Source organism: Lampris incognitus, chromosome 14 (assembly GCF_029633865.1).
Source record: "Lampris incognitus isolate fLamInc1 chromosome 14, fLamInc1.hap2, whole genome shotgun sequence".
NCBI lineage: Eukaryota > Metazoa > Chordata > Actinopteri > Lampriformes > Lampridae > Lampris > Lampris incognitus.
Window position 1 is genome coordinate 31,101,626 of NC_079224.1, and position 22,963 is coordinate 31,124,588.

A 22,963-nucleotide genomic window follows, 5' to 3' on the forward strand; every position below is an offset into this window, starting at 1 on the left:
AGGAGCTCCGTGCGGTGCAGTGATTCATCATAGGTAACCTCAAGCAGGCAGGATGCCGCAACTCCATCTTTAAATAGTAAATGGGAGGGAGTCCCGTTTCATCATTGTGCCTCTGTTTAAACAATACATTGCTCCATAGGCATCGGGGTCCTAGCATGAGGCAGACAAGACTTCAGAATCAACAATTGCATTGATGACTTCTGAGTTTGCTTAAATCACTGATCAAATGTTATTCAAGTCCTGCAAATTAACATGGTTTGAATAAATATTTCATATCAGATTATTTAATGCTCAAATTTTAAATCATCAGCCTGTTTCTGGTGAAATTTAGAAAATGAAATTTTAAAAACTGAAATGTGTTGCAGAATGACCGAGTATAATACAATAATCTGATAATAATAATAATAATAATAAGAAGAAGAACAAACTGATAGTAATAATCTGAGAATACAGATTACCTATAGAGAGGATCTATAGCTAATGTCTATTTATAGACATCTGCACAGTGGCAGACCAAAAAAATCTGAAGTATGATACAGATTCTTTGCATGTTGTTTGAGATGCACAGGGAATTCTATATATGTAAACTACTTCTATTGTTATTTAAACACAAAGGAAGATGTAATGTATTTCTGGAGACATATTTTAGACAACTATGTCATGCAAGGGTCTCAATTACCCAGAGGGCTTAAGGGGAGTCGGTGCTGACATTGGTAACATATTGCCTTAGTTATCGTAAGATGGACTTTGCGGTGACAAAAAGAGGAATCGGATACCCATTGGGCAAGTCTAAATAAAGAACATTAGTCTGTGAGATTAACCAGGCGGCAAGTGTCAAGCAACACAGACAGAAGTCTGCCACAGGTGACTTGCTTTATACTCACTGAAAGGCAATAATGTTGAGATACAATGGAAGGCCTGGGGCATTAATGTGGTCCAGTACAATGCCAAGGTCACTTATAGACGCCTTCTCCATTATCATGCAGCAGTCAGTGAAAGCTGGCCCCACAGTTTTCATGCTGTTGACACGGCATTGTATCTTTGAGTACAAAGATAACTGTGTGAAATTCCTGCAAAGCACCCCTTACTGATTGAGGAGGGCAGCCAGTAAGGGATGATGGGTCCAGCAGTTGAGCATTTATCTAAGATCAACTGGAAGAGTTGACAGACCCACACTGGTTTCTTTTACATGTAAACAAACAGAATTGCAGGTACATACAGCCGTGACCCATGGGAGTTTTACGCTCCATTTAAAATGCCAGCCCTGTGTGCAGAGTCTGGGCTGAGAAGCTTTGAGTTTACAGTAGGTATTTCATCAGCCATTAATTATGCTGACGTTCTGCAAATCTGTTACCTCGACAGCTGACTGTTTTAAGAATATGTTGCTTCAAAAACAGAGTCAAAAGCAGCCTTCTGTTCTTTTTTTCTCCACATACCAACTCATTATTTAAAGTTAGATTTTCTTGCTTATTTATGTACAATTATTACATGTTAATTAATTACTTTAATTAAGTAATTAATTACGTCGATTAATCACTGGAACTAAATAAGTCCACTGTGTAAGACCGTTATGCTCTTCACCGGTCTGTCATTTTCAGTAATAATCACGGCCCTCCGAAAGGTTAAGAGATAAAAAGAGGGTCAACAGCTGCTGACAAGTGTCGAGATTATTTCCATTCTGATAACTTCCCCAACCCTATAACAGACAGCTGGTGTCAGGGTGCAACATGGAAGTGAGAGATTCCATACCCCTGTTAAAGAACCGGTGAAGATAGCGCGCTGACCCGCCACCTTACCTAATGTCAGACCTTCACTCATTACAAGAAGTACTTTAAAATGCTTCTGGATAGTTAGCTCATAAGACAGATTTAGAGTCTTTCCACCAAATATATGTGAATGCATATATGAAGCAGACATGCTGTAATCACGGCTGATAACACTTTTCCAATACTTTGTTTGGATCTGACATTTGAAATAACCTGTTTCTGAACTTTACCCCTGACAGCACCCTCGCAGTTGTCCACACTCTTCTTACTGTTGCACTGCTATCGTGCTAACTTGCTAATATGTTGACCTCATAACACGTGGATCAAGAGCACATTAGCACCATCTTGAAGAAACAGAATTGTTTCTTGAAATATTTGAAATAGAGCCGTACATTAATGAAACTATTACGCAGTCAAATGTGTTCTTGTAATCCCCCCCCCATCATAAATAAAACACCAGAGGGCCATAATGTGAGCTAGTTTTCAACAAGCTCACCCAGCATTTGTATGTTAATATCCTTAATATGAACTGATGAGAAGGGCTAGTATGCATCATGAAATATCTTAAAAGAAGTAAATTGTAAAATGTTTGAAAAGATTTGTTTTAACTCTTAAAATATGTTAGAAATAGCCAACAGTTAACATGTGTGGGTCATCCTAGTCTTGTGAACATGGTCTCAAATGGACTCTTCATTATGTGTGTAGTCCTCAACACTTACACGGCCCATCTCTTTACACCTCCGCGTTGTAAATGCGCTTTGGCAGGCTAATAGATGTACCTCCTTGTCTGCTGAGGGAGTTTAGGATGGCTAGACATGTAATAAGAGTAGTGACAGCATTCCCTGTATTCACACGAAGGTAGTCTAGGGGTTTTCATTAATGCCCCAACCCACCCCCTCCATCACCAGAGCAGTCTCCTGCAGCAGCAGCACTGGCTTAAAGGCTGGCAGCTTTCACAACAAGGTACAATGATCACCTACAAGGCAAATCTTTTAAAGCTAAAATTGACAGCCAGGTAAAGAAAACATCCTACCGTATTGAGGCATGACAACAACTTTAACAATTTTAACTAACATTTGTGACATTTCCAAGAGGTTGGACTGTATGTTTAATATTTTGTTTATGTTAACACACATAAGTAAACTGAAAATATCTTCACCACTGAATACAACCCAGGAGTTCAAAACGTTCTGCTCAAAGCCTTATAAAATGTTGGGCATATTCTATGGACTAATATCCCATTGGTTTTTGCTGGTCTGTTTATCATTAAACAGTGCACGGAATTTCAGTGCATATTATTGGAAGGCTTTGCCACTATCCTGTTAGCCTTTTGTTGTTTAACTAGTTCTTACTATTTTATACCTCTATGTTTTTATCTTTTTTTTTTAAAATCTTATTCATTTTTTATCTTTTGGAGTCTTTTTATCGTATTGTGTATTTCTTATTTAATGTATTTGCATGCCTTATTTAAAGTATTCTTAATTGCTTTTGTGTATGAAATACAAATAATCTTGCCTTGCCTTCAAGTCAACATAGATGCCATTTTTTTCAATGTTCAGCCAAGGTATTCCAGTATTGACTCGTTGGAGTCCTTGGCCTAGCAGCCCTAGCCCTTTCCTTTGGAGAAAGAGGCTGGAAATGGAGACAGACAGGGATTCATCGTGACCAGCTGCAAGTGATTATGCATGGCATTTTGAGAAGCCTTAGTAAGAGCATAGATTTATTGCTGACCTTGATGCTCTGGACTCTTCTGTCTTTAACACCCTATTTTGAGAACAAGAGATTTTTTTTACCACCTCTTTTAGCTATCCTCACCTCACCTCTCTTTATTGGCCCACTAAGTTTTCTGTTCATGCTGTAACCCACTGTACCCAGTCCTGCTTAAAGCGTATTTGACCCGAGGACACCAAGACCGTCTCACTATTAAGCACAGAAAAACACTGACATTAGGATTCATGAAATATTGAGAAAATTATTACATTTTTTCTGCTTTGATAAAAAAGTTGCAAATTCAATGAAGTAACATTGCAAAAAGATGCTGCATACATAAAACTTCGGTGATATTGACTAATTCATTGCTTTAAGTCCTTGTATGTGTTTCGTTTTGATAAAAATATGTGAATTCTTTAGCTCGTTATTAAAGCTCTTTTAGTTGAGGGAAAAAAAGGTAGGAAACAATATTATGAGACAGCTTGAAAAGCTTTATTCAAAATTAGCAGAGGTGAATAGGAGAGTAGGGGCAATCTACTGCACGCTCCAAACTAAGGACTTTCTGAAGGATCCAAAGCTTCACTCCTCATCAAACCCTTTCTGTGGTTGCAGGGGATGTTGGAAAGAGAGAAAAAGAGAGACAGCTGTCAGGTTTTTAGATTAATGTAGCGTCAAAACAGCAAGATTAGTATTACTCATCGAAATATTCGTCATCATGACAAACTGTACAGCTAAAATTTACTTAGCAGATATTTGTGTAAAGGATTGAATGGCAGAGCAGCTGATATGGTTAAAAGACAGGGAACCAATAGGGGGCAGCATGTGTCAGGGTCATCATGTTCATCCTATATACAGTACATGCTACAAACCTTGGATCCCGCATCTCGGCTCTTGGCGCGCAGCTTGTTGACCTGAGACTCAGCAATGTCAGCTCTCTCTTCAGCCTCGTCCAGCTCATGCTGCAGCTTACGAAACTTGCCAAGGTTAACATTGGCCTGTTCCTCCTGTTGAAGAAAAACCAAACAAGCATGACTACATTATCAGAGGAAGAAGGCTTAAGCAGCACATTCCTTAGGTTCACACTTACAGCCTCCTCAGAAGCTCTCTTGTAGGCTTTCACTTTCAGCTGCAGCTTGTCCACCAGATCTTGTAGACGGGCAATATTCTTACGGTCCTCCTCAGTCTTCAGTAAAAGAAAATGAAATAGTTTACTTCTTTCAAGAATAGTAAACCTGCATGCAGTGGGGATCAAAGAAGTAATAAATCACAAACCTGGTAGGTAAGTTCCTTCATTCGGCGCTCATATTTACGGATACCTTTCACAGATTCGCTGCTCTTCTTTTGCTCCATTTCAACCTCATTTTCCAGCTCTCTTACCTGACACATAGAATAAAAAAAGACATTTGGTAAAAAGAAACATGTAATTTATATAAAAATTGTAACATAAACCACTCACCCTGGCCTCCAGCTTCTGGACTTGCTTTCTGCCTCCCTTCATGGCAATCTGTTCAGCTTCATCCAGGCGGTGCTGCAGGTCCTTGATGGTCTGCTCCATGTTCTTCTTCATACGCTCCAGGTGAGCGCTAGTGTCCTGCTCTTTCTTCAGCTCCTCTGCCATCATGGCAGCATCAGTAATGGCTTTCTTGGCTTTTTCTTCAGCGTTCCTACACTCCTGCAGTGCCTCCTCAACCTCTGTCTGAAGCTGGGAAGTATCACCCTCCAGCTTTTTCTTCTGGTTTATCAGGCTGGTATTCTGAAATTTATTCAGTGAAAGGTATATACAACAGAAAAATATAAACGTTATTAAGTGGACAGCACAGTAGTAAAGTGGTTAGCACTGTTGCCTCACAGCAAGAGGGTCCTGGGTTTGATTCCAGCCCGTATGTGAGGAGTTTACATGTTCTCCCTATCCTTGTGTGGATTTCCTCCAGTCTTTAAATGGCTTATACAAAAGATGTGAATATTGTGTCAGCGACTGTGTCCGTACCCTTTGATATACCAATGATTTATCCAGGGTGTCTCCCTGCCTTCTGCCCACTGCCGGCTGGGATAGGCTCCACCCCCCCACACCCCACACCCCGGCAACTCTGAATTGGATTAAGTGGGTATAGATAATCGACCTATGGTTGCAGTAAGTGTGTACTCATGACCTTTATAAAATCTCTATGTGCAGTTAATGTTTGTGTAATAACTGTGTATTACCTGTGAGTGCAGTAGCTGCACCCTCTCACTGACATCCAACAGCTCTTGCTCAGCAAGCTTGCGGCCTCTCTCACTTTGCTCGAGAGCAGACCTCAGCTCCTCCAGTTCTGCCTGAATCAGGCTGTTTCGCCTCTCAACAATGGCAATGTTCTCCTTGAGATCATCATTGGCTCGTAGGGATTCGTCCAGTTGAATTAGGGAATCCTTGATTGAAAGACATTGACCATAGTCTTCATCATGATTATTTATGAATTAGAAACAATAAAGTGATCCTTTTTTTCAGTTTACCTTAAGATGAGCATGAAGAGACTTCAACTGTTTCTGGGCCTCAGCTGCCTGCCTGTTGGCCTGGCTTAGCTGAATTTCCATCTCATTGAGATCTCCTTCCATCTTCTTTTTCAAGCGGAGGGCCTCATTCCTGCTGCGACACTCAGCTTCAAGAGAGCTCTGGAGGGTGTCGACGTTTCTTTGCAAGTTCCTCTTGCACTGTTCCATCTCCTCATCCTTCTCAGTTAGTTTGCGTTCAATATCAGCTTTAACTTGACTGAACTCAAGCTGGGCTCTCAGAATTTTTCCTTCTTCATGCTCAAGCGAGCCCTAAAGTGCCCAAAGAGGTTGTCATACCACAACACATTGTTGCAGTCATGGGGATTTCGCTTTGATCATAAAACATCATCAAGTTAACTTACCTCAGCTTCCTCAAGAGCAGACTGAATCTCACTCTTTTCCTGCTCCAACTGCTTACGGATCTTCTCTAGCTCATGAATCATCTTTCCTCCCTCACCAAGTTGCTCAGTAAGATCAGATATCTCCTCTGTTAATGCAAGAAATCATTATTTTTCTCTTGAATCGTGTACATATCTCCTTCCAAAAATACATATTCTGCCCCATTACCCTGTAGATTCTTATTCTCCCTCTTCATGGTCTCCAGATGGTCCAAAGTTTCCTCATAGTTGTTCTTCAGTTTAAAGAGTTCAGTGCTCAGAGACCTGGCCTCCTTCTGGGAGCTCTCCAGTTCACACTGAGATTCCTCATACTTCTGCTTCCATTCAGACAGGACCTAAATATGTAGAAATGATGATCATTCAACAAGGGTCAAAATGAAACACTCTGAACCTTTTTTTGAATGCCCATCATTATACAACACTACTTTACACTTCAACAGTTTAAAATCTAGACTTAGGTTTGATGCAGTTTTTTTTAATATACATATATTTGAATCTAATTTTTAAGCAAAGGAAAAAAGCTTATTGCTGTTCACAACAGCTTATTTGTAGCTCAGGGCCAAACATTGAAGAGTAGTTGGATATCAATTATGACAACATCCAATAAAATAACCACGGCTTTCTGAAAGTAGCTTAAAACTTACAAAGTGCAGCTTTAATCGAGAAAGGCAATGTATGGTGCATAAATGAATGAAGAAATAATATTGAATTCAAGTCTATACTTCTATTAGAGATATAAAACCTTATTATCAATATTATTCATAGTATAATGGTTCCTATAAGTACTAAAATATTATTCTTTGCCTTGTCAAAGTTTCTTTGCTTCTTGTCCAGGGCAGCAGCAGCAGCATTAGATCGCTCCACATCCACCATGAGATCTTCAATCTCATTTTGTAGTCTGTGTTTAGTCTTCTCCAGAGAGGAACATTTAGCATTCACTGCCTCAACAGCCTCCTCAGCGTCCTGCAGACGCTGAGCCAGCTTTTTCCTGACAATGAAAATAAGAGGCTCATGCACTGTTGCAGAAACTTTTCATGCTTTCTTACTTTTCATTCTGTGTGCTCGTTATGGGCTGATTTTTATCTACATCTCATCCATTAGATACAGAGCCATATTCCTGTGATAATTTCAGTTTGGATTGACAGAGCTTTGGGTCACAGAACATTTAAGTATCTCAGTAAGTGTTCATTAAAATCATACTACCACAAAAGATAGCATCTCACTTACTTTGCTTCCTCCAGCTCCTCAGTTTTCTGGATGGCATCAGTTTCATACTTGGTTCTCCACTGAGCCACCTCAGAATTAGCCTTTGACATGCTGCGCTGCATTTCAGCCTTGGCCTCCTGCTCCTCCTCATACTGTTCCCTCAGCAGGTCACAGTCATGGCGGGCAGACTGCACTGCATGTGCTAGCGCATTCTTGGCCTAGTTGAATTCATATAATGGGGATATGTATAATGATTAGTCCACTACATTTGAGAAATTCTAAAAAATTTCAACTTGATCCTGATTCTCACCTTGACTTCCTCCTCTAGTTGTCTTTTTAGATCTTCAAGTTGTTGATTGTTGGAATTCTTTCCTCTTGTTAGCTGAGAAACAAGAGATTCCTTCTCCTCCAGCTGTCTAGAAAGCTCACCTGGAAAGCCAAAGGTTAGGTTATAAAAAAAATACTGTAAATTTAGCATTTTTACTTGTAGTCATTTTAGCATTTTTACTAGTAGAAAGAACATAACACTGACCATTTTCAGCCTGAAGCTTGGCCTTATGAGTCGTGAAGTCATTGAGGGATCTTTGGTACTCATCACACCTGGTCCTATATTCATTCAATTGATCCTCCATAGTTCTGCTGACTTTCTCTAAGTTGGTCTTCAAAATGGATGCAGCAAAGAGATCACTGTATACTGCTATTAACAATTACAACTATTAACAATTGTAATATTTGTAATTGTAATATTTAACAATTATGTAGCATCACTGACAAAACCATTTAAATCAAAGAACATTTGCCTCTGTACTATTACAAGTACAACTGTACTCTAAATCTATTTTTGCTCACCTTTGACTTTACTATATGCTCCATACTGGAGACCACATCATCCAGTTCCAGTCTGAGCTCACTCTTCTCCTTCTCCAGTTTCTGTTTGACTCTCTGCAGGTTATCAATCTGCTCCCCCAGGTCAGCCACACTGTCAGCTTGTTTCTTCCTGAGCGTGGCAGCGGTGGCTTCGTGCTGCAGAGTGGCCTCTTCAAGGTCTCTGCGGAGTTTCTGGAACTCAGCCTCCCTCTTCTTGTTCATCTCAATCTGAACAACTGTTGCTCCACCAGCCTCCTCCAGCCTCTCACTGATCTCCTCCAGCTCTCTGGCCAAGTCAGCTCTCTGCTTCTCCACCTTGGCTCTGGCAGCTCGCTCTGCCTCAAGCTCTTCTTCAAGCTCCTCTACACGAGCCTATTGTTAAGGATAAAACATTTCATTATTGGGACTTTGAGTCAAAACCAAATATAATTTGAATATAATGGGGAATGTTCTTTGCCTGTAACTCCTTCAGCTTCTTCTGGAGTTGAATGATGATGGCCTGCTCATCTTCAATCTTTCCATTGAGTTGACTGATCTCAAAGTCCTTTCTGCATGAAGCATTTTGTTTGGTAAGCATAAAAAATCCATATTGCCTGACAAACTTTGTAGGTTTTGCAGCTAGATTGTGTGATCATTATTTTGTTAAAGCAACTGCATTTGGAGACTCATACTTTTTCAGGCGCTCTTCCAGCTGTTGCTTGTCATTCTCAAGGTCCATTACACTCTCCTGGGTCAACTTTAAGTCTCCTTCCAGCTTTCTTTTAGCTCTTTCAAGGTCCATTCGAATCTTCTTTTCCTGCTCAAGCGACCCTTCAAGCTGCATTAAAGAATAATTATAATGTTTGTAGATAAATCAACTATACAAGCTTTAAAATCCCATTGCATTTGTCTGATTTTATTTAGATTCTCACATCATCCACTTGCTGCTCCAATTTGGTCTTAAGTTTGGTCAGAGTATTGACTTTGTCTTCCTCACTCTGCAGGTCATCCAATGTTTGCTGATGAGCCTCCTGTAGGGCTTTCTTCTCTTTGGTCAGCTTGGCAATTATTTCATCAAGAGAGGCCATTTCCTCGACCAGGTTCTTAACCTATACAGCAAGAATTTCGTTGTTGTTAATTAAAGGTTTCACTGAATTGTTGTGTTAAACAGGTATAGTTGTGTATGTACTGTACCTTATTCTCAGTGGCATGCTTCTCTTTTTCCACCTTAGCTAGGGTTAACTCTAAATCGTCAATGTCTTTCTTCAACTCAGAGCACTCATCCTCAAGTTTCCTTTTCTTAGCTGTCAGTTCAGCATTCGTCTCCTCCTCATCCTCCAGCCTCTCAGTAAACTCTTTGATTTTTGCCTCCATTTGAATCTTGTTTTTGATCAACCCCTCGCATCTCTCTTCAGCATCACAGAGATTATCTTGTTCCTGCATTTCATATTATTAACACATGATAAGTTAGCCTAACCCTATTATTAAATTCACAACAATAGGTGTTCCACAGTGGATCGTCTAAACAAAATCTTTCTCACCGCTTGAACTTGGAGTTGCAGGTCATTTTTCTCTTGGAGAAGTGAGACCATTTTCTCTTCTAGTTCCTTCCTACGAGCCTCAGACTTTGCATATGCTTCTTTCAACTTGAGGAATTCTTCCTTCATGTTGGCCATCTCTTTCTCTGACTCAGCAGACCTCAGCAGAGGTTTGATCTTGAAGAAGAGCTTCATCCAGGGCCAATTCTTGACCCCCATGAATGCACGGATATTCCACTGGATCACCAGTAATGCATCCCTAGAAGAAAAATATTAATTAATAAGAAACTCATTTGAGTGAATCGAAGAAAGACACTCGAATCAGTTCATCTTCAGATTGAAGAGGTAATTTAGATGAGAGTTAGAATTACAATGTTACAATTTAATTTAGCAGATGCTTTTATCCAAAGTGACGTACATCTGAGAGTTAATACAATACAAGCAAGGATCTAATCAGGAGACAACAATGTAAGTAATTGCCAAAAAACTAAGTTCATATCTGCTTCCGGTGTGGGAAGATGGCGGCATTAATTCACGTTTGCGGCGGTCTCACCCAGTACCCTCCATGCAGTGTCTTTGTCTACGTCTGTGTCTTAAGTTTTGTCTTCGTTTGATAGCTGGGAGAGCTTGGTCTGCTGCGTCTTGTGGACCCAGGGGCCTGCCTGGAGCTGCGACCGAGGAGGTAACACTGACAGTGGTCTGACAGGACACGGAAGCGGGGCAGGTTGAGCTGGCTGCTGGCTCATGCGGACACGCGGTTCCATTGGCACCAAGGGCGGTGTGGCGGCAGCCTCACCTGGCGTTGACTATGGTGTTTTTGGTGACATCGTGTGGAGTATGTGGGGGGTGGTGTCAAGGGTGTCTGGCTGGGACAGCTGGCATTGAATCGGCTGGGGGAGCCTGGTCTGCTGCGTCCGGTGGGCCCAGGGACCACGGCCCCTGTCTGGAGCTGTGCAAGATGAGGAAGCACCGAGGGCAGTCTGACAGGACGTGGAAGCGGGACAGGCTAAGCTAACTGCTAGCCCATGCAGACCAGCAGTTCCGACAGTCATCCTGGCTGGCGTTTTTTTCCCTTGGACCGTGATTTTTTTTTAATTTTTTTAGTTTGGATATGTGCTAGTTTAGATATATGTGTTAGTTAGTACGTGTGTTCTTGAAGTTCTTGCAGTTTTTGGATATGTGTTTTTGTCTTTGTTTGTGGTAAATATGAGAATAAAGTGTTCCTGATTCCTGATTCCTGATAGGACATAGGTGTCCTAGGTGTTCAGTGATGAAATGTTTCTCTGAATAAACGTTGTGTCCAGATGAACTGATTCAACTTTCTTTCTTTGATTTTCTTACCAGGATTATTAAGCATGCATCAAGTCATTTCAGTGAATTTAAAAAATACAAACAAATATCCTCTGAATATTTGTTGAAAGATAGTGCTAAAAGTTACCTGCGCTCAACCATCTTCTGATACTCAATACGAGACAAAAGACCACGGGATCTGGCCTGGATTCCAGTGATGATTTTGGACAGACGCTCGTCTCTCATCTCCTCCAGCAGTCCAAGTAGACCAGCCTTGAAGAACACCTAAAAAACAATAGCTCTTTTATTTTCACTTCTTTACCATCTTCTACCTCCTTTCCCGGAATGTAATGTCTCAAATGTGATATTTATACAGAATTAAACTTGACCTTGGTGTGTCCAAATTTGTATTGATTATGGTCAATGTCTAAAGAAGCAAGCAGCTTCTCAGCTCCTTTCCTACTGTCAATGAACTGGCCCTCAGGAATCGCAGCAGGATTCAGGATACGGTATCTGTAATGTCAATACAATAAAATTAGATTTTAGGGCTCTATTTAAATGATATATCACTTAGAATTTCGTGATGTCGCACCTCTGTCTGAAATCTCCATAGAGGATCCTGTTGGGGAAACCTTTTCTGCAGATCCTGATGCCCTCCAGCACACCATTACAGCGTAGCTGGTGCATCACCAGAGGATTCTCCATGGCCCCAGGAGTCTTGGTCTCATTGGGAATGATGCAGCGTACAAAGTGAGGGTGAGTAGACCTCAAGTTGGTCATCAGCTTGTTCAAGTTCTCCTATAATAAGGAGAGAGATTACCCATTTACTATCATATGCGTTTTATATGTTTTCTTTCTATAAAATAGCCTACCAAAAAAAAAAGGAGGGGGGTCAAATACCCTGTGAAGAGCTGACACTGTTTGGAAAGATGATCCTTTCTTCTTTTTTTCCTTTTTTCCACTACCATCAGTGCTTGCTATGCAGGAAAAATAATGTACATGTTCATGATAAATAATGTAAACTCACAATTAAATCGGTTGTTCTTATCAGTCAAGAAGATCAAGAAGATATTCACTCCAGGATACCTGAATCTGCACCAGAATAGCCAGCAAAAAGGACAGAAAGCAGCTTAAGGGCAGATTTTTGGTACAGGCCCACAACAGTCTCATTCAGGGGGTCCTTGTTCTTCACCAGCCAGTTGTTGATATTATAATCAACAGTACCAGCATAGTGACAAAGGGCAAAATGGGCCTCTGGTCTTCCTTTGATAATCCTGGGCTTCTGGAAGTTGCCGGATTTTCCCAGATGGTTGTCATATAGCTTAGCTTTAAAGGTGGAATCGCTGGCCTTGGGGAACATGCACTCCTCTTCAAGGATGGACATGATACCCATTGGCTAAGAAGAAAATGCAAAGGATTTGAAGGTGAAAAAAAGTGTATTGGACGGCTATTCCATGCAAATCTTCAGCGGTTAATTAAGTCTCATTTGGATATCTCACCTTTTCAATTAGGTCTATACAAGCCTGCAAATCCATGCCAAAGTCGATGAAAGTCCATTCAATTCCCTCTTTCTTGTACTCCTCTTGTTCCAGCACAAACATGTGGTGGTTGAAAAACTGCTGCAGTTTTTCATTGGTGAAGTTGATGCACAGCTGCTCAAAGGTGTTAAACTGCAAAAATAGATAATTATTATAGAAATGTCTATATATTTGTCTTCTATGTAAAGATGCCTTTATTATATGCTGATTAGCATGCTTACATCAAAGATCTCAAATCCAGCTATGTCCAGTACACCAATGAAGTACTGACGAGGCTGCCTGGTCTCAAGTGATTGGTTAATTCTCACCACCATCCACAAGAACATCCTCTCATAAACCGCTTTGGATATAGCTCCAACAGCATAGTTCACCTGTGGTACAGCTACAACATTAAACACTATCCATACTAAACTAAGGCTGAAAGTAAAAACATTCCATGTAAATACACTACCGTTCAAAAGTTTGGGATCACCCAAACAATTTTGTGTTTTCCATGAAAAGTCACACTTATTCACCACCATATGTTGTGAAATGAATAGAAAATAGAGTCAAGACATTGATAAGGTTAGAAATAATGATTTGTATTTGAAATAAGATTTTTTTTACATCAAACTTTGCTTTCGTCAAAGAATCCTCCATTTGCAGCAATTACAGCATTGCAGACCTTTGGCATTCTAGCTGTTAATTTGTTGAGGTAATCTGGAGAAATTGCACCCCACGCTTCCAGAAGCAGCTCCCACAAGTTGGATTGGTTGGATGGGCACTTCTTTGAGCAGATTGAGTTTCTGGAGCATCACATTTGTGGGGTCAATTAAACGCTCAAAATGGCCAGAAAAAGAGAACTTTCATCTGAAACTCGACAGTCTATTCTTGTTCTTAGAAATGAAGGCTATTCCATGCGAGAAATTGCTAAGAAATTGAAGATTTCCTACACCGGTGTGTACTACTCCCTTCAGAGGACAGCACAAACAGGCTCTAACCAGAGTAGAAAAAGAAGTGGGAGGCTACGTTGCACAACTGAGCAAGAAGATAAGTACATTAGAGTCTCTAGTTTGAGAAACAGACGCCTCACAGGTCCCCAACTGGCATCTTCATTAAATAGTACCTGTTAGACCCTGCTTGTGCTGTCCTCTGAAGGGAGTAGTACACACCGGTGTAGGAAATCTTCAATTTCTTAGCAATTTCTCGCATGGAATAGCCTTCATTTCTAAGAACAAGAATAGACTGTCGAGTTTCAGATGAAAGTTCTCTTTTTCTGGCCATTTTGAGCGTTTAATTGACCCCACAAATGTGATGCTCCAGAAACTCAATCTGCTCAAAGAAGTGCCCATCCAACCAATCCAACTTGTGGGAGCTGCTTCTGGAAGCGTGGGGTGCAATTTCTCCAGATTACCTCAACAAATTAACAGCTAGAATGCCAAAGGTCTGCAATGCTGTAATTGCTGCAAATGGAGGATTCTTTGACGAAAGCAAAGTTTGATGTAAAAAAAATCTTATTTCAAATACAAATCATTATTTCTAACCTTGTCAATGTCTTGACTCTATTTTCTATTCATTTCACAACATATGGTGGTGAATAAGTGTGACTTTTCATGGAAAACACAAAATTGTTTGGGTGATCCCAAACTTTTGAACGGTAGTGTAAGTCGCCAACAAAATGTGAAAAACACACAAAACTGTACTGCCAATGTGCAAATAGCCATTTATCATTCGTCAAGCGCTTTACTTTATTTGCCAGGAAAGAAAATCTTTCTGAATAAAAAGGCTCTATGTTAAACCATGTTAACCAAGCCCAACCCACTCACCTGGTCAACAGTTTGTCCTTTGGTGACCCATTCATTTCCTACTTTGACTCTTGGGTGACAAAGACCCTTGATGAGGTCAGCAGAGTTCAAGCCCATCAGATAAGCTGCTTTGTCAGCATCTGCAGAAGAAACCCAGAGTTTAAAAGCCAACATGCATCTTTAGGCCAAATTCTCTCTCTGAGCTTGGTTTTGTGCCAAGTGGACAAGTAGCGCTTATCCCACCCTCTGTGCCATCAGCCTCAGCCTGCTCTTCACGTGGTCTCTGCTTGAACCTCATATTGCCATGGTGCATGATTGCACCGGTCAGCTTGTACACCGAGTTCTTTTCCTCTTGAGTAAAGCCCAGCACATCAAAGGCATTCTGTTGGGCAAAATCAGAATGATTTGATGTATGAGCCATTAATGTTTTCTGTTATAAATATTTATTTTAAGCATTACATTTACTCATACTCAAAATGTTCAGCCATTGTTTAATTGCCACAACAATTATTATTAGTTTTGTGCTTAATTACAAGCTAAAAGATTAATGAAAATATCAGTGTGTAAGAGCCTGACATCTGTTGCCATAAGTTCATCTGCATCATCAATGGAGGCCACTTGTGTTTCCCCCTGAGAGATGAAGGGGTAGTCATAGGGGTTGTTTGTGATCAGCAGCATCTCTAGAAGACAGAGAGGCAGCAAGAAAGACAGGTTCAGACAGCCGGATAGCCAACTGCAAAACAGACCCAGTGATGGCCAACGCATCCCTGGTCCACCCCCCCCCCACACACACACACACACACAAACTATTTTTAGAGCAGATATCACGGCACTTACCTAGTAGTTCAGGCTTCTTGTTGGACAAAATCTGATAGAAGATGTGATAATCTCTCTCAGCCTTGAGCTGGAAGGTCACACGAGACTTCTCCAGAAGGTCTGTCAGAATCATGTAAGGAGAGAGGATAAAGTGCCATCAGTTGGGTTGTTCATGATTTATCACCTTAACTGGAGAGAGTTTTGTACTTACATGTCTCTATATCAGCAGAAGCCAACTTCCCTCTGGTGTCGAAATGAATTCGGATGAATTTACCCTGAGAGAAGAAACTTCATAGTTATCTCTTTTTGGGATACTTGATTGTGTTGGTGGGTACTGAAAACTAAATATTTGAAAAAACTCACAAATCTGGAGGAATTGTCATTCCTGATGGTTTTGGCGTTACCAAAAGCCTCCAGAGCAGGGTTAGCCTGGATAATTTGATCTTCCAGTGTTCCCTGCATAATGACAAAACAATAGCAATAGTTATCAGCATCATCATTATAATACTGAAAATAGTGTGGCAAAAATGGACTTGATGCATAAAATCTAAAACAAGTGAAAAAACAAAAATAACTATCAGACAGTAACGCCGAGATATAGACTCATGGAAACTACCTTGTCTTTTACACTGGTTTCTTTTTTTCCACCTCCAGCTGCAATGCTGGCAAAATACTGGATGACACGCTTGGTGTTGACAGTCTTTCCTGCACCAGATTCTCCACTGGAATCACAGTCACTTATTAGTCATTCATACCACTTTAATGATTGTGAATTCAACGGTAAAATCTTGGCAAAGATATCATATGAAGGCATTCAGTGTTGTGGATGCTATATCAGAACAACATTCTACGCACGTGATCAGAATTGACTGGTTTTCACGGTCTGGGAAAGCAAGTGTAGGATATGGCTTAGATATCAATACTCAGAAAATGTAAATGTGACAGAATGTGAGTAAATAGTAATTTATGGTATCAATAGGTACCTGCCAACATGTACTGATAGGCATTGTCAGAGATGGAGAAGATATGAGGAGGAGCTTCACTCCTCTTCTTTCCTCTGTAGGCAACAACCACTTCTTGATTATAGACTGGAAGCCACTTGTATGGATTGACAGTCACACAGAACAGCCCAGAATATGTCTAAGAAACATTATGAGAAACCAGTGAAAATACGGGGATGATCAAATATGTGAACAATGCTTTTACATTCATGCACCATTTATGGTGGTGTGAACAATATTCCCCCCCCTTTTTTCTCCCCAATTGTATCCGGCCAATTACCCCACTCTTCCGAGCCATCCCGGTCGCTGCTCCATCCCCTCTGCCGAGCCGGGAAGGGCTGCAAACTACCAAATGCCTCCTCCAATACATGTGAAGTCCCCAGCCACTTCTTTTCACCTGACAGTGAGGAGTTTTGCCAGGGGGACGTAGTGCGTGGGAGGATCATGCTATTCCCCCCCAGTTCCTCCTCCTCCCCGAACAGGCGCCCCGACCAACCAGAGGAGGCGCTAGTGCAGTGATCAGAACATACCCACATCTGGCTTCCCACCCGCAGACACAGCCAGCTGTGTCTGTAGAGAAGCCCGACCAAGCCGGAGGTAACACGGGGATTCGAACCGCTGATTCCCGTGTTGGTAAGCAACAGAATAGACCGCCACGCTACCCGGACTCCCGTGGTGTGAACAATATTCTGATACTGGTGCTCCTGGTGAGTTTTAGAGCACTAGTATCTTTCATGGAGTCTAGATCTCAAGGCAAGGCTAAATAAACAGAGTTTGAGGCCTGGCCTGAAGAACCATGAAATATCACTCAGACCATTTATAGTTTGGTGCTAAACGTCTAATATATTGTGTTGTGCTTACATAGATCATCCATGCTGCATAACGTTCTTTGAGGTTAAACAGCACAGCAGGCTCGTGGAGGAAAGTCAGCATGGCCATGTCCTCAATTTTGTCAAACTTTGGAGGATTCTGTTGCAGAATATCGGCCTCTTTGACAGTCACCGTCTGGGGAAAATGAGCAAGGATTTGTTTTTTAAGTTTTATTTTAATCATCATAACAAATCATTCAGTAACAATTAATAATAACTTAACACTATAAAGCATTTACAACGTATTAGTTAATACTTAATTCATCCTTTATAAAACATCAACAATACATTATTAAATCATCATAACCCTATTAATAAATACTAAGTTAAGCACTGATAAACACTCAGACACAAGGGAGGCAGGAACAGAGAAACACAAAGGGAAAACTGGAATCATGGCCGGAGCTGTGACAGTATAAATCCTTTTTTTCCCCGTTTTTTTTTTTTACAACCTAGGTCTTATCTTCATAGTTTTTTCCATCGCACATATCAGTTATGATCTTATTTTACTCACCAGCCGACCGATTTTGGACTCTGGACCATCGCTGGACTCCGACTGGTTTTCCAATGGAATTATACTGTCACGGCTCCAGTTTTCCCTTGCGGTTCTCAGTTCCTTGCTTCCCTTGTGTCTCAATGTTTATCATTTATTATAATTATTATTTATTATAATTATTTATCAATTATCTTAACCTAGTATTTATAAATAGCTTTCTAATGATTTAATAATGTATTGTTGATGTTTTATACAGGATGAATTAGCTATTAACTAACACGTTGTAAATGCTTTATAGTGTTTAGTTAATTATCAAGTGTGATCAATCATTCATATTTTATTCTGTATTTTAATGGATGGTCACAGTTGAGGTTTTTCATGAATTGAGAAACCCCCCCAAAAAATTTGATTATGTCTTTGGATTTGATTGTGTTTTGTTATTTGCAAACATAACAACAGTGCCTCTCCTACATTCCCAAACCTTCCAGAACTGTTGTCACTACATGGCTGCAATGCCTCATTGTATAATTCAGCCACTCAATGTGCTGACCACAGACAGTAATGCAATTACGTCCCTTGTTCTTTCCACTTCAGCAGGCAGAGCAAAGCACACTGCTGCTGTGGTTTAAGTTTCATTTAAATGGGACCGTCCATGCTTGAGATTTTTTAATTTGTGCTGGGTTCATAGATCTTTTTTTCTTTACTAGATTAGATACGACAAAGAGATTCACAAATACAGACTTATTCTACAGCTGCAAGAATTGCTAGTTTAAATTGGACAAGAATGATGATTAAATGTCACAAGAGATAATCATAAACATTCACCTTGCCACGTTGGGTGTTCACAGTGACCTTGTCTCCATCCCGGCTGGTGACGGATGCCTTGACGAACTCTTCCACCTGGTCAGGGACGAAGCATTCTTTCTTCATATCGAAGGGACGTGTGGAGGCCTCCATACGCTCCTTGTCTGACTTCCTCAGGTATGGGGCAGCAACCCCATACACAGATATCTCTGTATCCCCCATGACTGCACTGAGGATGATATACAAGTTTAGGACTTCGCTCTGTCTCTGTGTGATATCGCTACATTTCACCATCTGTATCTATTATGTTCCAGGCAAGCAATAGTTGAAGGGGTGATATTGCCTTTCACTATTATACTACCGTTACATGAGCTCACCATTATGAATGCTGTTATGACTCATTTAACTTTTTGTGACTACTGCTGGGTCTAGTGGTTACGTGTAAAAACTTCTATTGCAAGCTAAAGAACTTTAATAATCTCTTCATGTGCTGCACTGGACAAAGCTGCATGACTCAAGGCAACTATGGCATTGATTCTCCTTAAGATCGTCAGGTATGAAGAATTTACCTGTGGGTTCAACTCAGAAGCAAGGTGGGCTCAGGCTGCAGCGTACGCTCAGTTATCCACCTGCAGTAAGCAGAGAGCATTAGCATTCTGTTTTGTTACCAGCTAAACTCAAATTAGTGGAGCTTGCATATTTTGTTTTGTTTCACATCATTTATGATCAACCTGGTTAGTCTCATTAACAGTATAAATATTTATCAAGGGGTACCTGGTCAAGAATTCTGCAGCACAATCAAAACCATTTAACACAAAGTTTGAAGGGGTTTAGCATAACTCAAAGCATGCACTGCAGCGAGCACTTCTTTGTTAAGCCTAGGTTGTAAATCAAACAGGATGGGAACAAAACTTTTTAAATTTCATTAAAATACAGAAGAAATTTCAATAGGTGTAGACAACAAAAAGGCATGTCATGCACAAAGAGAGCAGTCGGTGAGTACAAAACACACAGGTTTTGGAGGGTGAGAAAGAGGGATTGAGGGTAAACACAGTTTTGCAGACTTACACTAAGACCAGGTGAAGAATGAACAGCTGCTTGACCTGTTAGGAGAGCAGACATCAGATATATAACCCCAGATGGCCCTGCCCTGCCTTACAAGGACAAGGGCACCACCCTGACCTGTTCACCACCAAACACACACACATGCACACACACACATGCACATGCACACACACACACAATGGTAATCACCATCACTCTCTCCACTTATGACTCCTGAGTGACTGGGCTGTCATGATGTCTGGCTGCCCTCTCTGCATGTCTATCGCTACCACTGGGATCCAAATAATGTGACTTTTTAGGAGCAAGGCCAGGACTCTCTTCTCAGATAACTCGCCTGTGATGCAGCCTTAAAAAGCCTTTCTATCTTTCATTCTCCCACACTTTGTCATCTCTTGCACTGAATATTCCCCATGAGGGGTTATGGACACAGACCAGATTCTTGTTTACTGTCCATGAAGAGAAGTGAAGACAGTTGGAGCTTGGCAAGAACAGAGAAAATGACTTTGTTATCATTGGGAAAAAAAAGAAAGTCTGGTATAAAGTCAAATTGATGTCAACTTGTGTCAGGCTTGGACGAGTCTGACAAAACCCTGCACTACTCAGAAATGACCACTTGGCAACCAAACATCAGAGCGTTTTACAGGCTCAACGAATCAGAAAAATAAAATGCAAAACTAAGAACAAAATAAAAAAATAAATCAACAGATATGCTTCTTGTCTTTGACAAATTTCCAAAAAGTAATATTGGTTATTGGGTGGTCATGTGGAAGATGAGCAGAAGTTACTTGAAGTGGATTAATTTACCTTCTCTGGAGGATGTTTATCATGCTGGATGCATGGAAACCATTAGGATTGGACTTAAAAAAGTAAATTCTATCCATCTTGCTGTCCTGATGGAAGGAAGGGCTGCATCTTCATCCGTCCAATAAATCTAATTTTCTTCTCCCCATCCTCCAGTCATCTGTACATGTCCATCTGTCATTCAGTCTATCTCTTTTGTGGCCTGTGGAATTTGAGAGAAGCTGGTTTGGTCAATTTTCAACCAACTGTGATTACCTTGGCTGGGTACCAAACCAGAGACGTCATTTGCCCTCCCCTGACTGAGTCTTGGTGGAAAAATATTTTGCTATAGAAATGGGTCAAGTAGGCGTAACACTAATATCTATGGAATTAAACAAATTCCGGTTTGAGTTTGAAAAATGGTTTTCTAGAACCCTCGTTTCATTAAATATCTGGTTAACGTTATATTTTTGCATACAGACTAATACAGCAAGTCAATATTCACTGTCTTCTGTGAGCTTACGTACCACTAGTAGCAGCAAAATAAATGTCTGTGTTGCTAGTTAACAAATGATGAAAATGTAGCAGAAACATTGGCTTGTTTCATAGTATCTGCAAAAGTGATTATGATCAGAGACTTGTCTTTAATTTACACTTTTCTGCAGTGGCGCCACTAGCTGCACGCATACCTAGTCATCACAAAGAATGCACTAACACAACTGGGTTCAGTAAATTTTAAAGTTATTCAGGGGCACCTCCATAACCGTATGGTTAGAGTGCATACCAAACTCATACAAAGAAATGCCCGGCTGACCTGAGGCATGTCCCATTACATCCCATTGGAGGCATACATTCGTATCATAGCCTTGAATTATTAACAGCAGTGAATTTGGAATCTTCCATCTGGGGCAGATTCATTAAATCCAGGATTACAAAAAAACAAAACAAAACCCTTTTCTTTGAGCTTTAGCATGAGGGGAAGTTAGATGTATTTGGTTTCATCAAAGCATTACATATATTCTTAACAATTGATAGTAATTTTGAAGGCGAAGTTCTCATTTTTAATTTTAACTGTAAAAAAAAACTTGCCTTAAAATCCAGACAGCAGTTGTACTACTGTTACCAACAAAACTGTTGAAAATAAAATCTTTAATAAATAAAAACATTGTAGTCCTATACATGAGACTTAAATGCCAGACAGACCAAAATGGTCTAGGATAGAGGCTTTCAATGTTCTCTAATAATTTTCTTGGAAAATACCTTTTAAAATTGGATTTTTTTTTCAACAAAATCTTCATTTTTCTATCTTGAATTTGGCCCCAGATTAAAAAAAAAAAGGAAAAATATCATATTGCCTACCACTTTGCCCTTAATGATTGCAGGGCTAAGTGGGTGAATGATAACACCAAATTAACACTTGCCTCGTTATGGCATGCTTTGCACACCCAGCCTTGAGGTCTGTTGTGCTGCCCCGTGGTTCACATCCTGTCAGCAACCACTCGGGGGACTTAAATCACTGCACCAACATGACTAAATGCATTCACTGTATGGACTGATGCAATATAGATGATACAGCAGATTGCACAGGATAGTCACACACAAACACACACACAAGCATACACACACGCGCGCGCGCACATACGCGCACACATACACAAATTTAGATATTGAAAGACACTGACAAACATACCTTGGGGATTTGGTGTTTCAGTTTGTCTGCTGTCACTTCTCACATGGCATTAGACTGCCCACATCAGCTGTTCAGGGGCAGTTGCCTCAAACATTAACAATGGAAGACCATACCCAATCAAAGGCATCTACATTCCATCCAAGTTATCTATAGTACCTTTGAAGTGATCCCAGTGTGAAGGTTGAATTCTGATCAGGACAAGACTAATCAGACTGTTAAAAATAGTTTGTTTGTTTTGTTTTTTTTGGTTTTTTTGCATGACGTAGGATCACAGTTTTCCTCAGATTTACAACAATTAATGTTATTAATATAAACTGTGATGAAATTGAGAACTGAGAGCATTCATTCTGATTCAGTTAGGTCAATGCAAAATGTACTCGCTGTAGCAGTGACAGTTATGATAGGGCTTTGTTCAATCCAAGTCAAGTCAATTTATTTGTATAGACCAATATCACAAATTACAAATTTGCCTCAAGGGGCTTTACAGCAACACAATAGTATCCTGTCCTTAGACCCTCGCATCAGCTAACAACTCCCTAAAATAACAGAATAAAACACAATTTACAGAATACAATATTGAAAGAGGATAACAGAATTATAATAGAATTATAAAATATATGAAGAATATGATGAGGAGGATGCCAAGCAGTGTCTAGATGCCACCAAAACAGCCCAGGACCTGAGCCACGCAACCAGCATCACCATATTATAAAAAAAAAACAAACAAACAAAAAAACCCAGAGTGACAAACTTTGGATCACCGACACCATAATACACAGGACGAAGTGAGGATGCGGCTTATGCTTAAAGACAACAGAAAACACAGTCACATAGTTT

The 22,963-nt window shown here is 40.4% G+C and overlaps 1 protein-coding gene across 1 annotated transcript; it reads right to left on the reverse strand.

The window, feature by feature from the left end:
* Positions 1–3,954: 3,954 nt before the first annotated feature.
* On the reverse strand, positions 3,955–19,197 carry LOC130123463 (myosin-7-like). Its single transcript, XM_056292634.1, has 38 exons — positions 19,161–19,197; positions 18,613–18,820; positions 17,284–17,427; positions 16,405–16,561; positions 16,277–16,304; positions 16,038–16,143; positions 15,785–15,877; positions 15,633–15,696; positions 15,443–15,541; positions 15,182–15,285; positions 14,849–14,987; positions 14,627–14,745; positions 13,043–13,192; positions 12,783–12,953; positions 12,370–12,679; positions 12,184–12,260; positions 11,876–12,081; positions 11,673–11,796; positions 11,432–11,568; positions 9,997–10,252; positions 9,650–9,892; positions 9,388–9,564; positions 9,148–9,293; positions 8,934–9,024; positions 8,459–8,848; positions 8,142–8,268; positions 7,920–8,038; positions 7,631–7,827; positions 7,208–7,391; positions 6,573–6,738; positions 6,368–6,492; positions 5,967–6,275; positions 5,679–5,882; positions 4,933–5,229; positions 4,749–4,853; positions 4,564–4,659; positions 4,346–4,480; positions 3,955–4,076 (listed from the first exon to the last, which is right to left on the reverse strand). The coding sequence occupies exons 2-38, from the start codon at positions 18,811–18,813 to the stop codon at positions 4,056–4,058; spliced, it is 5,817 nt and encodes a 1,938-aa protein (XP_056148609.1). The 5' UTR covers positions 18,814–18,820; positions 19,161–19,197; the 3' UTR covers positions 3,955–4,055.
* Between the last annotated feature and the right edge of the window lie 3,766 nt (positions 19,198–22,963).

Coding starts and splice junctions, on each gene's coding strand:
- LOC130123463 (XM_056292634.1), bottom strand. CDS start 18,813: ATGGGGGATACAGAGATATCTGTGTATGGGGTTGCTGCCCCATACCTG. Junction 8,849..8,933: donor AGAAGCTGAAGGAGTTACAG/GCAAAGAACATT, acceptor CCTTAACAATAG/GCTCGTGTAGAGGAGCTTGA. Junction 6,739..7,207: donor AGCAAAGAAACTTTGACAAG/GCAAAGAATAAT, acceptor CTACATATTTAG/GTCCTGTCTGAATGGAAGCA.